This window comes from Nematostella vectensis, chromosome 1 (genome assembly GCF_932526225.1).
Source record: "Nematostella vectensis chromosome 1, jaNemVect1.1, whole genome shotgun sequence".
Taxonomy (NCBI): domain Eukaryota; kingdom Metazoa; phylum Cnidaria; class Anthozoa; order Actiniaria; family Edwardsiidae; genus Nematostella; species Nematostella vectensis.
The window spans coordinates 5,361,192-5,377,542 of NC_064034.1; the positions used below are offsets into that span (position 1 = coordinate 5,361,192).

The 16,351-nt window shown below is 45.0% G+C and overlaps 2 protein-coding genes across 2 annotated transcripts; both read right to left on the minus strand.

Moving 5' to 3' along the window:
• Positions 1 to 5,620: 5,620 nt before the first annotated feature.
• On the minus strand, positions 5,621 to 8,089 carry LOC5510650 (neuropeptide FF receptor 2). Its single transcript, XM_032379872.2, has one exon. It carries the CDS (start codon positions 7,964 to 7,966, stop codon positions 6,683 to 6,685), a length of 1,284 nt encoding a protein of 427 aa, XP_032235763.1. The 5' UTR covers positions 7,967 to 8,089; the 3' UTR covers positions 5,621 to 6,682.
• Positions 8,090 to 12,825: 4,736 nt separating this feature from the next.
• On the minus strand, positions 12,826 to 14,863 carry LOC5510649 (orexin receptor type 2). The gene has a single exon (XM_032379871.2). The coding sequence runs from the start codon at positions 14,251 to 14,253 to the stop codon at positions 12,955 to 12,957; it is 1,299 nt and encodes a 432-aa protein (XP_032235762.1). The 5' UTR covers positions 14,254 to 14,863; the 3' UTR covers positions 12,826 to 12,954.
• Positions 14,864 to 16,351: the final 1,488 nt, after the last annotated feature.

Below are 16,351 nucleotides of genomic sequence, written 5' to 3' on the forward strand. Positions count from 1 at the left end.
TGATGAAGTAAATAAAGTGCGTAGTGTCTTTGAGATTACACTTTTGTTTGAGCGTTATATGCCGCAGAAATGGATCTACGGAGGACGATATACGCTAGACGTGGTTTATGAGGTGACAAAAACCTTAGGTGACATATATGTCTTTGTGGTGGAATTTGTCGTTCTTTAATGTTTCACGTCTATAGGAGCGTTGCTCGACCTGACATAAGCGCTTTCTTTGTGCATGTATATACGTATACATACGTATACGTATTCACGTGCCTTGAGGGTGGTGATCACCTACACGCTAATACCCACGTGACGCGCGCTGAACGCCAAGTTGACGAGCTGGTCAGAGCGCCTCTTTACGTCTTTCGAGGCCGCACAGTCGTCTAGTATGATTAGCGTATTAGTGCCTTCGAAGACAGCGGAGACAAACCTCAGCAGTATGTCGATCTGACCCGCCTCAGGTGTGACGACAAACAGACGATTGTCGCCCTCGCCAAAGCCGTCGTATGTTTTGTTGTAGACAAAGGTAGGGCACACGAGTACGATGTAGCCAAACTTGCCCCGGAAAGGGCCGCGCAGCTGGTCCACTATGAATCGGGTCTTCCCGCATGACGTCGGGCCCACGATGAGAGCGTTAAATGGGATGTTTTTCGGTTCCATGCCGCTTGCCGTTCCGGCCAGCGCTTCGCGCAGAAACGCGTTTCGGTGTCTGTGCTCAGTGTTGTATGGACTCTAGCTGTCCGTTCATAAGGTTCATTTGGGCGTCGGCCACCACAAACACGTGACAGTTTACGGTACCCTGGCCGCTTGCCGCGAGTTTTATCTCGAGATGCACACCGCCGCGGGTATTGACCAATCGGAGACCACCCCCATGGATAGCACTGTCGTCCGCCGTTCGAAGGTCGATCCACAGAGCAAACTTGTTATCGCCATAAAACGACTCGGGGCTGACTGCCGGGGCGGCAGGCGCTCCGCTGTGCCCCCTCGGGGAGGGGCGGACGAACCGCCTTTTCCTCTCCCTCCAGAAATCCGTGGGGCGTGGTCCCTGGCTGAAGACCTTGTTTGGCATGCCGTCGATTATAACGCGGACGCTCTTGATGCCGGGGTACACGAACTTCTCAGAGTCGCGAGCCCCTGCCGTGTATGGCTCCACAAAGAGGAGCAACAGACCACTCATAGACCTTCGCGGCAGGTTGACACTCTCGTTGATTATGCTGTCTGTCCCTTTGCTAGTCACGAAGGTCTTGTGGAGGTTCACTTGCTCGTAGAAGAACGTTGTGCCGTTTTGGTAGGCGGCGGCTGCAGACCGGGCGAGGTTGTCGTCCCTCAGGCTTTCGTTTTCCAGCATAGGTTTTTGATGCCGTAGGATAATTTGGTAGCATCGCTTCCGACTACTACCTGGTCAACAGTTGCGAGCGTGATCTCAAAGAGCAGCGCCTCGGAGAGCGCCCTTGGGTACAGTACGCCATGGTCCGTCAGCGGAGAATGGTCTAGCGGGATGGTGTACTTCGCCCCGTGGGCGGCGTTTAGAGCGTTCTCCTTGGCGTTACTAGTCGATTTATCGCCAGCCTTGGAGCAAAGCTTGCGCATGTTTTCTGACTGTATGCCCTGCTCCAGGCGGTCCTCTCCCTCGACCTTGGACAGGTAAAGCTTCTCATACGTCTTGAAGACATCGTAGCGGCTTATTTCCTGGAGCGTTTCTCCTGCAAACGTGATTTTTAGGCGGCTCACGAGATTTCGGCCGACGTTGTTCACGACGGTATTATTCGCTTGGCCTGAGATGGAGAGATCGAAACCGACCCTCAAGGAGCCAGGCACAAGCGTGACGCCTTCCGATAGCTTTTGGACCGCCACATATAGCGTGTCGCCGGGGGAAGCCGTCGACGGGTTGAGAGTGACCCGGTGAACAGTTCTCTCGGCTTTCAACCCCAGAGGAGTTCTGGGTGTTCGTTGGAGGTCAAGTTTATCGATGACTGACATTCCTATTACGTATATTATATATATAATATATATATATATATATATATATATATATATATATATATATATATATATATATATATATATATATATATATATATATATATATATATATATATATATATATATATATATATATATATATATATATATATATATATATATATATATATATATATATATATATATATATATATATATATATATATATATATATATATATATATATATATATATATATATATATATATATATATATATATATATATATATATATATATATATATATATATATATATATTATATATATATATTATATATATACATAAAGTACGAAGCCGCGTGGCTATGGTGCGGACTGTTAGACATGTCTAATCTAGCGTAGCACAAGTAATGCGCACACATCATGGGTAATGTTGACGTTGACATTGACGATACCTTGCCGGGTGCGTCCGCCTTGAAGGCGGTGTGGTCACTCTTTTCGCCCGGTCCGCGTGCGCCTGCCGTTCCGGCGGCAGTCATGCTATGCGCAGCATGCATACGTGGAGAGGTGGCAGGCGCCGTGCCCTCTGCGTGCACTTTCGCGGTCGATCCTCGGATCAGTCACGTGTTGCACCCTAGGATACCCACCGGCCATGTTATGAGCACCGACTGGCTTTGTCTCGGTGTTGATCGCGTTCGCGCCGCGCATCATGGAGTCTGCACGCTTTGAGCGATGTCGTTTTCTATGATCGCGTCTTCAAGCAGCTTCGTGAACTCCGCCGGCGCCTCCATGGCCGGCCCACCGGCCCCCGCGATGGAGGAACGGACGTTTACCTGCGCGCCAAGCACTGTGTAGACGAACGCCTCGACCGAGCGATCGAGTCTTCCTAGCCCTGCTTTTGTCAGCCCCTCACCTTTGGGAGACGCAAACCAGCTGTATTGCACACCCCCGTGGTCGTCGTTGCGTATGAAACCCACCTGCTTCCCACTATTGTACGTCCCACCTTCGTCGCTAAACAAATTGAGGTGGCTCGGGTACTTGTCCGCCGCCGTGTCGTAGCCACGGATCACGTGCACGTTGCGATACCCCTCCCCGGGGTAGAACACAAACACATCGCCTAGCCCGTGGTTTCGCCCGCCTTTCCATCGGAAGTCCGGCTTACGCGGCAAACCGAACTCTATGCATAGACGCTCGAAAGCGGCCTTCTTGTAGGGGTTACCTTTTTGCGTGAACGGGATGTCGCCAGGCAGGATGGGGGGCGCCGAGCTCGTAGAGTATCCTCCGGGTGGTAATGTAGACGTGAAACCTTAGAAATCCCCTGATGAGGGGAGCGTGGCGAAAGCGGGGTCGGTTAGGGACACCCCGCATCCGGCGGTTGCGCACCAGACCGCAAAGTTGAGTTGCTGTGGTCAGTACCCATAGGAAGGCTCCGATAGCCACCGGCGAGACTCCTTGGCGGACTTGTGCGTGACTACTGTCTCTTTGAATATGTCTCGGACCCTAGTCGTGAATAATTTGTCCTCAGCCACGTGTATCTCTAGGTGCGTGAGTAGTGGGGTGATGTCTGAGGCCGTGCTCTCCACGGGGGTCGCGGGCACGGCGTAGAGCAGCTTTTGCGCGAGGGTCAGAGACCTAGGGAAACCGGGTTTTGCGCGTTTGACTTGTTCGGCTATAGCGTGTTTGATATGTTCGGCTATAGAGGCTCCCGCCGCTGTTGCCGCCTTCTTCGTCTCTTCCACCTCCCTTTGGGGAACCGCCTCCTCGTTCAGCATCCGCCAGCCTTCCCAATCCATGCTCAGTTCTATTAAACACGAAGGCGGGCTGTGTTCAACACAATGGTGGTCCTACATCGTGAAAACGGCAAACCGCGCTAAAAGCGAGATTCTGACCGCGAAGCTGGATCCCCTCTCCGGGAAGATCGCGCTCATGTCCAAGGGCGTTGCGTTCCTGAATGCCGATCTTTGCGCACTATTTGGCCTAGAGGCTAAAGACGATCAGTTGGGGGAGCGGGGCCTTGCACTGCCCTTGGGGTTGGGCCCCACTTAAGGTGGCTTTGCCGAAAATAGAGGCTCTCTACATCTGCTGCGATATCGTAGACCGCACGCAATGCCTCTCCTCAGGCGAGCCTTCAAACGTTCTCGCTTGCCTAGAAACCCGCGGGAGGCCGCACGAGAAAGTCGTCTATGGACCCGACATCCCCGTTTGTGCCGCAGCACCTTTGTTTGTCTCGAGTATCTAAATATGGATCAGGGATGACCGCGGTAGACGGGTGGACTTTAAGGGCAAGCCTGTTCGCCTTGTATTAGAGCTAACCTAGGTCGACATAACAAGCATGGCAAACAGCGACGTTAGCAGTGGTGCCATATACCCCTCGCTTCCCAGTGTTTGCCCCCCCGCCCGAAGGGTACGCACATGACGCCTGCCGTTCCGGCAAGCATCGGCGGCGACGTACAAAACTTCCGACTCCAGAAAATATGTTACACTCAGGCGGTTCTAGACAACGAGATAACGTATCATCGACAGGCGCGGTAGAAGTATAAGCGCGCCTTTGCCGTTACCCATGCTGTGTCTGTGGCATCCGGCATCGCTGCAGGGGCGCTTTCCAGCGCCGGGGTAGGGGTCTCTTTGAGTGGGATAGGGGTTCTGATCGGCGGTCCGCTGGCAGGGGTCGCTGGGCTGGTCGGTGTCGTGGGCGCAGGCGCAGGGATAGTCTCTAGGGGTCTTACGAGCAAGGGGGCTAAACACGAAGACACGATGGTTTTAGCGGATAGGGGTTCTGATCGGCGGTCCGCTGGCAGGGGTCGCTGGGCTGGTCGGTGTCGTGGGCGCAGGCGCAGGGATAGTCTCTAGGGGTCTTACGAGCAAGGGGGCTAAACACGAAGACACGATGGTTTTAGCGGAGAGTAAGAAAAACTCGATCAGCGAGCTGGTCTCTAAGGCTCTGCAAGACGGGCATATCTCAGACGAAGAGTTTCGGCTAATAATTCGGGAACAAGAGAGATACTACGCGCTCAAGGCCGCTATCAGAGCTCGACACGGCCTCGCATCGCGTGAGAAAAAAAACAAGAAAGGGCCCTTCCTGGAGGCACGCGAAAAGATGAAAAAGAGACTGCGAGAAATTCGCGAGGAGTCCGGGAGCGAGGTGTTCGAGTAAAGCTCAGGTTTAAACGCCACGAAAGCGGCTTTGAATTTACGGCCTAAAAACGGTCGTTCCACGCTCCGTAGGGTGGCGGCCCAAACCAATGCTATACATATATACACGTGTCTGCATGGCCGACCTTTAGCCACCCGCAGTAATCTTTTCCGCACTTCATCCTTCGAATGCTATGCACATGCTATATACATATATATACTACAGGACTGACGGGGGTCTAATTGCAAAGTTCCCACTCGGTTCTATGAAAGGCACCAGTCCCGCCACCCTACGGAGTGTCGATAGACAGCGGATTAATGATTGCTAACCATTGCTAATAATTTATCTACGCGAGGTGGTCCCGATGTAGATTGATAATTGCCAATTATTAATCTACGCGGGCCTCATCTTCATGAGACGGGGCTGGGGGGCTCGGAGGGGCGCGCCGCGCCTCCCAAGCCTGGAATGGGGCTGGGGGGGGGGGGGGGGTCGGAGGGGCCCAGCGCACCAACAACAACAACAACAACAACAACAACAATATATTTTATTTGGTACCCTTATACATGATTATATATCAGGTGTTTTTCCAAATAGTTAAGATAAAAAGGAGGTTGTCATTATCCGTGGTGTGCATTTATTCGTTTAGGCATTCAAATCTTTTTCTTGTGCAGTCAAAAATATATTTTGCAGTTTCCCTGTTAATGATCTCGTTTCTTTGATCCATGGTAATAATAAAAAGGAAAGCTCTTTCAGATGTCATTGCATTTAAGTTGATATTAGTTTTGTCTTTGATAACACTATAGTATGCCTTTCTAATCGCGTTGTATGTAGGGCACCTCCCAAGCCTAAAATGGGGCTGGGGGGGGGGGGGGGGGGGTCGGAGGGGCCCAGCACACCACCCAAGCCTAAAATGGGGCTGGGAGGAACAGAGGGGCGTTTCTGTGTCTATGAAAACCCCCAGTCCCCCCAGACAAGTGTTATTTACAAAAGAAAAGCCATGAATATATTTTTTCTCTTCATTATGTCAAAGCAAAACCGCCTTTCAACAAACAGCTACATACGTCCCTGAGTCGGACGATGTTTTTTTTTTCTTAGTCTGACTTGAATTATGGTCTGGATTTCAACTTGGACACTGAAGAATCACACTGACTTGAACCGGCGGTAGAGATAGCTAAAAGAGGTATATTTCACCATATAACACGGACGAAGCACATAATATATTAATGGGTTTTGTTTTAATTACAAACTATTTTTCTCTGCACAGTCTGTACTCTAATAATCGTTTTGGAAAAGCAATTAAACAGAGGAGCAGCACTGTGGATTAGACTTCAATTATCAGGGGGCGTCAGGTGGCATATACAATTCTTACTAATTCTGATTTCTGCAAATTGAAAACATCGTAAAAGGTACAATTAACGCAGGTTTTAGAGTGTTTTGTTTAGTTAGAATTGCTTGCATGACTGATCTTTGTAGTTAACAGCTTGATATAAGTGATCATAATTCTAAAAAAATCCATTTGAATGACTTAATTCAATTTATAGATAGCTTGTTTTGTTAATGGAAGTAACAAATATTCTTTAGCATATTTCATCGGTAGTTCAAATAAACACCGTCATTCTGTAGTGAATGATCTCTTGGTCTTTATGTTGATCATCTTCGCGTGCAATATCGGCCATGTTGTTTCCTATGATGATGGCATTACCAGTGGTTTTCGCTTCATCTGGTGATTTCCTCTTTGTTTGTGATCGAAAAGATTTTGGAACGCGCGACAAAAACTGGCGTTTTGAACCTCGAGACAATGATTCCCTTAGTCTTAGGTATGAAGGTCTGAAAACTTGTTTGAAACCGTGGCGGAATTCATGGCTGAAAATAGCGAAAATGAATGGATTGCAGACGCAATTAGTGTAAGTAAACAGCCAACAAATGATGACTATTTTATCATAGGGTTGGTCGGTACTTCCTCCTCCGAAATCAGCCCACAACCAAATGACTTGGTTCGGGAGCATAAAGATCGAGAAAACCGTGACAACCACTAGGAACATTTTGGTTGCGCGCACATTCGCAGATGATGTTGCACCAAAACTTAGACTCCTCCGTAAAGTCCTAGCTCTACTTAGTTTTCTCCCGGTTTCGCTTGTTCTACCGCCGTAGTTATTTTTCTCTATTACGGATCTCATATGGAAAGTCCTTCCGTACGAATGGTACAACTGAATCAGCGCTAGTGTGTACATGATGATCATGAACACGAGGGGTAGTGCGTACTGAACAAGGAATAAGATCGCTGTGTAAGCTTGTCGATAAGAAAATGACCTCCATCCCTCCTGGCACAATCCAGACTGCAGGTGTAGGACATGGCTGTACGGCACGACGCATGCTATAGATAGAATATGTGAAGCGGCTATAGTAGCGGCGACCTGCTTGGTAGACAGGCGTGTTTTGTAGGGGTGCATGATAATTCGGTATCGATCCAGGGATATAACGGCAAGGCAGAACGCTGAGGACGTGGTAGTATATGTAGCTGCAGGCCATAATAATTTACACATAGCAGCTCCATACAGCCACAAGTATTCATTCTTCTCAAGCGCGAAGTCGAACGGGATGCTAAGAAGCGGCGTTAGAAAGTCACAGATGGCGAGGTTCAGGATGAGGTAGTTGGACGCGGTTCTCATTTTACGCCTTGAGCAAATGATATACGCAACCATTCCATTCCCCAACGAGCTAAACAACAGAATTACAAAGTAAAATGAGATCTTGGTAATTTCAAAAGACGTGGTTGCCATCCTTGACGCTTTAGAAGTTTCCAAAGTAAAGTTTGATGAGAGGTTCCTAAGTGTGGTTACTGTAAGATCGGAACCAATCGTTGGTATAAAGTGGTTGTTCATCTCGAGCCGTTTTACCTTGTGTCTTATCGTGGCTTTAGGATCTTATTATGGTTTCCGATACCACCCGTTGTCTACCCACCGCCTTCTGTAATTGTCTAAAGGAATTAAAAGTTTAATGCATTGTACGATTTGCATTTTTGAAGTGCTAATTGCTACATTCATGACACTAGTTAAAGTGTTTCCTTGGAAATCATGCTTAGAAATGTAGAATACAAAAAAAATGAACATCGTCACATCCTTTTAAAAAACCTCAACTGAAACCCAAGTAGACATAACAACAAAAAACACTTCTTTTCAGACCTATGTTCAGCAATCTTGTATTTTGCCTAAAGTCATAATAAGCCCCATCATTAAAGTGATCTTTGATTAATAGGTGGACTTCGATAGAACAGATAAAAAAATCTTGTAGCCCACATATGCACTTTGTATGTTAGAAATCTAGATTTTTATCTTCTCTTAAAAATTTCGATTAACATAATATTATTCTTTAACTATCATAAAAATGAAATGCTATCAGACATAGCTTATATGGGTTTGGTTTTATAACCTACCCTCAACCAACTTTTGTGTAGATAATTATTGTTTAGTTTGTGAGTTATAACACAGGAAATTAATTAAAGATAACGTGTATTGTATGTTTGGTATTCTTGGTATCGAAATCTCTGTTGGATCTTTTTGTTTGCAAAATTGTAAGTATACTATAATCCCCAATTTGAACTAAAACGAATTATTTCTTGTGTGTTTAACTTTCTTCCCATTTAAATCAAAACAGCCTATCTATGGCTTAGGCAATAGGAAAGGGTTTAATTAACAGTGATCAAGATAATGAAAAATTGATGCCCTGAAAGCAAACTTACACGAATTGTAAATGTCTTGCGTCAATTAGTATCTCGTATGATCGTATCTCTAAATGACAACCAAAGTTTTTATGTTGACTTTTCGACGTTTTATTGGCTTGCTGATTGCTTTTACTACGTTTACGTGTGAGGCGAACTGTGAGTGCTCATCGTATACGGTTGTTATTAGCTGGCGTGATGACTAGCGTGACTAGCGTGATGCCCTGATGCCACAGTTTTTTCTTGAACCTGTTGTGTGCATGTGGAGCTGAATAATAAAACTAAAGATATTGCATATTCACTGCCTCAGTCAAGCGCGAAGCAAACGGCGTGAGCAAACGGCGAAGAAGACCGCCAAACCTGCCTATGGCCCAAACGGTTCCATTTAGAGCTAATGGTCAGACAATCAGACCCTCTAAAACAAAGGGTAATATTGCATGGATCTAAAGCCGAGAAAGGTACTCTTGAAGGTCTGCATTTTGTACATTTTTAGTCCAAGTTTACATAAGATTGTTATGGAAACGAAATAAAAATGTTGAATTAGAAATCTGACTACTTCTGATTTCATGAATGCATGTGATTATGTCTTTTTCCGTCATCAATCGTCAAAATTAAAGAAAAATAACAGGGAGGGGGATACGCGAGAGACTGGAGTATTCGGAAAGGCGTGTTTTATTAACGTTGAAGCGTCCTCCTTTTCCCTACGCGGCGCACCATCGAAAAAAAAGGGACCCTTCGCAGCCTTTTTGGACTCGTCACGGCCTAGGGGAAAGGCTGTAAGGAAGACTAGGGAACGGAAGAGGCAACTCAGTACACAACCTCGTCCCCAGGGTCTTATGTTGGTGACGCCATATTGAACATTACCCCGAAGACCCTGGGGACGAGGCTGCTCAGGACATTATCCAGCACGTGAACTCTTCTAGACGGACATGACGAAAAAACATGACATGACGCTTCAAATAAGCCCATTTCACATATAATAAGGCGGAAAACTTTTCTTAAATTGATGCGACTTTTTGTAAAGTGCCATTGAAATTTGAACTTTTTGTCCCTGAGCCCATACATAGCGCAAGGATGATCAAGGAAAAATATTTTAAAAAGCCAAAACCTGGGTATGTGCATTTCGGCCTCACGTTATTTGTGTTTTGAAAATCATTGCGGAATACAAGGAACCAATGGCTATTGTAAGACATCGTGTCTTCTTTATCTATCTCGAATTGCGCATTTCCATGTATTTCCGTCATGTCTTCTAGACGGCTTCGTCTAGAGACCACAGGTAGACCAAGCCGAGTAGGATCATTTATGTACTTGAATACTGTATGGCTTTATTCATTCATTCTCACTTTATTAGACTACGATGACCAGCTTCATCAAAATTCTCAAAAAAAGTCTTAAACTTTAGAAACTAGAAACTTTCATCGCGGTTTGACCAAATGTTTTCATTGCTGCCAGTCGATGTTTGGTTCGGTAGTTTTGTGGGAGTGACCAGACACAGTTTAATTGTGCTATTGTTTTGGGTACATTACGCTAGGGGATTGAAAAATACCCTACCCCTACTGGGTGGGGACTCTCGAACCGCTCGAAATCACAAGAACCCATCATCCGTATACATTAAAAGGACGAGTGCGGTGATGAAATGTTGGTTAATGGCGCAAGGGTAGAGACAAACAATTTGCTTCCCATACGCTATATGAAAGGTTATGTTGTTTTTGGTCTGCTCGCACGATTATCAAACGTGAAAACAGGGAGGTAGAGCTCTTATAACATAAGTCCATCATCACATTTGGCCTTATGAGAGGAAATTGTAATAATTTGAGGTGCTGCCCCAGACAAGAGTCCACTGACCTCATAAATGCTTAGAATCGCGCACGATAAGAGAACATTACTTTTACTGAAGTTTTTCTAATTTTCTTCTTGAAATAGACCCAAAGATCCTTCTAGTAACCATCTCAATAATAGTTTCCAATCCATTTTGATCGGACAAAGCCCCACAGCCCCTCGCGCTATCCATATGGTGGAATTATTAACGCTTGTTAATTTATTGGGTTGGTGTATTCGATAAACTGTTGTCAGCAACAAAAGCAGTTCTATAAACATGAAGAAACATCTGTTTTTAATTCTCGTGGAAGAGTCAATTTGTCCGTCAGTAAAGCATCGTATTTCATGCCCATTTGCGCCTCAAGTCAGGATGGCAAAACAAGCAATAATAATGACAAGACAATAATATACACGAGGCGGCTGCATGGACAAAACATGTTCGGCTAAATTTCCATTTGAGAAACAAAGCAAAACCGTTAAGCCGTTCCTGATATCTTTGCTATTTATATTCCTATTTCATTTCTAGTCCAGGATAATAACATCGAAAGACTGTTAACAATGGTCTACAATATCTTAATGTCTTACAATGTCTTAATAAATATGCATTGGTATTTGGAGGGTTCTCCTATATATCTGTGGTGCATGTCTGTCTTCTGTTTCCCTGAGCGTTCAAAATACATATTCTTTAAGCATCTTTTATTTTTTGCCTTTCGATAAGTCACGTAACTTACCGTTGTGTGTGATCAAGATCTCACGTGACCCACAAATCTTAATTAACAAAGAATTCCATAAACCCAGATACCATCACATTCTAAGATTTTTTCGTGATAAATCGAAAAAAAAAGAAGTGTTCAATATCCGGCGAATGCCGCGTCTCATGAGGCCGAAGAAATACGTACCACTCATTTAGTGAACCGGAGCGTTCATCACTATCATTGCGCGATTCCAGAAAAATCACTCACTTACTACAGAGGGAATTGAAATCCCGGGGTGGGGCTTTTTCAGTACCGATCTCCAAGTTTTTGTTTCAAACAAGCACTGAATTTCGGATATTCCTGCATTCCAGTAAGGAAGCCCCGGGAGGTGGGAGGGTGCCCTCTAAAAAATCCCTCAGTTAGGGAATTATGGATCTAACAATGGCACCGTAGTGTTCGGCTGTAAGTGTCATACCAAAAGGACTCTGAAAGTAAGATTGTCAGTATGTTTGTCTCAGGCGATTTATATCGCCGTTATGAGAACGTATTATAATGAGATCAAGTATATGACAAAAACAGAGTGGAATTCAGGGCCTGACCTGAATGCACTCTCGTGCGCCGTTAATGCGCGTTCAAGCCTCGATAACAGGACTCCCTTTCGCGACAGAAATTCCAACTACGTTTACCATGGTCCGGTCAAGTATGGGGCGTCTATCAGTTCTCAAAGTGGAACTGCTCTTTTAAAATAATTGGCTCATTTGAGGGTCTCAGATGATACCGGTTACGGAGGTCTCCATTTTCACTTGCGTTGAGTGCGTTCAAAGTGTTTTCTTGCCTCTACGAGTGTTGGCTTTCTTGTGCGGTGACGAGAAATGTTCGTGTGAGCCTTGTTTACGTGTCGCCTTCATGCTAACCGGTAGCGCCACCGTTATCATCGCTTTAAGTACTCTACTATTTTGCGCAATCAGCGGGCGCTCTCAGAAATACGCACAAAAAGATATCCACTTTAAAACCCAGTAAAAAAAGTAAACTGATCTTCCTGACCTTAAAGCAAGGTAACGATAATGATCTAGGATTTCAAATTTAAACTTGATGATTAAAACCGGGTAACAAATTAGAAAGTTTGTCTCCATTAATCTTACTCATCTTGTATTGCGCTGGTACACGAGTTGACGATCGATCAGGTCCATTCCACGCACGGATAAGCTCACGCGACAAGGAAGCACTGTGCTTGTAAGGGACTTTCTGTATTGTAAATGAGATAAAGATACAAGTGCGCAAAGAAACAAAATGTACTCACGAAGCAAGTGCATAGGGAAGGCATTCTAGGAAACTTTTGAGACCTTTGGCTCAGAGTCCCCTATCAATCCTATATATGTGAATCGCACTTGAAATAATGACAAGTAATTATGTATTTATGCCATGTATGCTAGCGTCTAGATCAAATGTAATACCTTTCGATGATCTATCTACATTTGACTCCCGATAAATCAAACTCGCAACTGTCAACTCAAACATAATCCAGTTTCCCTTACTGTATTTATACCCTTCGATATCTCGAAGATTTATGTACATTATAAGCCAGCCAAAATGAATTTTATAAAGCCCATAAAGAATACTGTTGTTTTTATTGAACATTTTAATCGAAAGAGGGCGGAAAAGTGAATGAAACTTGTGATTGTTTATGCGTAGCCTCTGGTACCCCTAAAGTCGCGGGAATCTGGCGGTCAACCTGTGGTGAGTCTCTAGCTCGTCTCAAAGTCCCGTTGTTGCTTGAAGGATACACATGACCTTGATCAGTAGTACTCAAAAACGTCGATAATTTCCGTGAGTTGCCCTGCCCCAAGCAAACAATACACCTGAATATTTTTCTAAACCCGCTTCGAAAATCGTTGTTAAAAATGGCGAAGATGATGGGGTTCGCAACAGAGTTGGTATAAGTAAACAACCAGCATATAATAACCGCCTTTGAGAATGCTTTCTCGTCTCTGGCGCCATTACCAAGGTCGGTCTGCATCCATATGAATTGGTTCGGAAACATGAAGCACATGAAGATGATGACGATCCCTATAAACGTCCACGTCGCCCGTGTATTTGCACTTTTCCGCTTTAATGACAACTTTGACCTCAGTCGGCCGATGGTGGAGCTGCCATCCGATACCTCGCACACTCCATGCTTCCGAGTCCTATTCCTGGTTCCTCTTGCCTCCATAGTCGGAGTTCCACTTGGACTGTTAAATGTTTGTTTCATTTTGTTGCCTCGCACTTTGCCGGTTATGGAGTAAAGCTGAAATAACGCCATGGTGTACATGGTTACCATGTAAAGTAGCGGGAAGGCGTACTGCACGAGAAAAAGTACAACCGTGTACGCCTTCCGGTACTTCTGTGCCGGCCATGTCTCCTGACAGACCGACCCCTCCAAGTTCAGAAACGCTACATAAGGAGACACCACTACGCACGAGAAAAAGTGAATTCCGATAACAATAAACAACACCTGCCTCTTGGTAAGTCTTGAGCGGAATGGATGCATGATGATGAGATAGCGATCCAGAGAGATAGCGGCAAGAGTTAACGCAGAGGAAGTCGCGCTCAGAGTCGCTAGCGGCCATAGAAGCCGACACATAGCGCGGCCATATAACCATGTATACTCGTGTTCCTCCAAAGCAAAATCAAACGGTATACTGACCAGTGGCGTCAATAGGTCGCAAATCGCCAAGTTCAGTATTAGGAAGTTAGACGCCGTTTTCAGTCGTCTGTTTGAGCAAATGATGTATGCTACCAGGCTGTTTCCCACTGCGCTTCCGATCAATATAACAAAATAAAATGCAATTTTTATGGCCTTGAATTCTAATTCCTCAGACGACACGGAGGGGAGAGTTTTGTTTTCCAAACTCTGGTTGTCGCTTGACTGGTTTTGGTACGCTGTCGTAGAGTCCATTCTCTTTTACTCTTTGTTGTCCGCATGCATGCAATGTCATTAGGTGAAGATCATCTCTCATATGCGCGGCAAGTTGACTCCGCGCCTTTAGTGTCGAGTAGCTCTCTAGCTTTGAGTGTTTACTGTTAGCAAATACTCCACTCCAAACGACGTGACGATTATTCACAGGTCCTCACTGAACTTTGCCAAGTTATTGACACAGAGACTCTGCTGGATTTGGGTTAGGAATGAGGGGTCATTCGAGATATTAATACCGCAGCACTCATTGGATAAACAACTAAGCACATACAAAATAAAGTAGCGCCCCGCGTAGACTCCTTCAATGCTTTTTACACATCCACAATAACGCTAATTTAGGTTTCACAGACTTGCCGAAGGACGTGTAAGCATTTTACAAACATCAATTACGGATTAAAACACGATTTCCGTGTTTAATTTGATTGCTATCTGTTCAAAAGTGATAAGTTATAACTTTAAAGTAAACATTCAAGTTAACCGCCTGGCTTTTGATTTTTGCGCAGTTGTTGCGATTCTCTCGGTTTAAGTGTTCTCGATAGCGTAGAACTGTTTCTTTCTCTTGAGATATGCTTACTATCTCTTGCCCTTTGGCTTGTTTGAGTCCGCCCTAGAGACATGAGAGCTTGCAAGTAAAGCTTATCTCTGCGTGTTGAATGAAGATGATGAAGGATCGCTACGAAAGTTTCTTATGATGCACCCTGCTCAAAATATGGTCACAGGGGTAATAAAACATTTAATGTTTCCTCGATTATCGACATAATGGTAAGCTCCCGCCAAACGCCCAAACAGCGACATAAAAAGTTTCCTGGCTTATTGTGTGCTATGCTTTTTATGCCTTTTTTATGACGTTAGAGAAGATATGTTTCTAATTGTGTCCTGATAACATATCTTTTGAGACCCATTTTTGCGATCCATTGCATGGTAAATTGTTATGCTTTAACTAGTATACAAAAATAACAAAGGCGTCGTCGACTGCAAATCCAGTACGGCTGCTGTAGTCAAAACCAGTGGCCCATAACTAACTCGTTTAGAGATTAAATGAAATCTCTCAATACCAATCGAGTAATCAACCCAATTATTCTAACGCAGGCTAGCATATGATGTTGTACTCCGGTCTCGGGTACCTTTTTTCCTGTGTTTAACATATTCTTTATCAAAAGAGTGTTGTTTGTTATTGAATATTACATGACAGAAACCCTAGACATGATAATACCGTGGAGTATTCGGCCCGCCAGCGAAGCAGTCTGTAACTAATTATTTTAGATACGGAAGCTTATCAGTAGATGGACCTTGTGATTTATCGAAAACAGACCCTCGATATGGTGACCGCTGATGTCCACCTCACAGATAAATATGGACATTATGCTACCCAGACAACCTTGGGATCTTGAGCGTCCGAAAAGTGAGGGTCGATTCGCCAACAAATATATAGGTGATGTTTATGTGCAACTAGTTTAAAATATAAGGCAGTCTGGAAGGGGGTATTTGACGGGGGATGGCCCCGGGTTATATTGCTTTACTCCTTGCGCTGTAAGTATCACTCGACCTGATCTATGACGTAATTTCATGAAGTGAAGGGGGGGGGGGGGGGGGGGGGTGGCTTCTTCCTCCTGCTATACAGTGACCCTGACATCAGGGTATATTGCGATACTCCTTGTCCGTAGATATCACCTGACCCTCATAGGATCTAGGACGTTATGGCAAGAAGTGGTGCGGAGGGTGGAGGATGGGGGGAGGGCTACTACCATTGGTCCCCTTTCTCCTGACTCGCCGTAGGTCCCCTTTCCCCTTTCTCGCCGTAGGTATCACCTGACCCTTATATGATCTATGACGTCATGGCACCATGGTCTCGTCGGGTGGTGGGTGTGACGGAAATGACGCCTTAAGTGCGTGAGCCTTAGGTAGCTGTACTCTAGTGACACATGCTCAATTCCACGTTTCTTCGAAAATGTCAAGCATTTCATGCATTTCATGCAAGGAAAAGGAGATCCATTGTTCTTGCAAAGATTTTCGTAATACTTTTTATATTTAAAAATAAAATATTTTAGAATAGAGACACCAAAGCCCACCCCTCCTATCG

Bases quoted from the DNA above. Each gene is read 5' to 3' on its own strand.
- LOC5510650 (XM_032379872.2), bottom strand. From the start codon at position 7,966: ATGAACAACCACTTTATACCAACGATTGGTTCCGATCTTACAGTAACC.
- LOC5510649 (XM_032379871.2), bottom strand. From the start codon at position 14,253: ATGGACTCTACGACAGCGTACCAAAACCAGTCAAGCGACAACCAGAGT.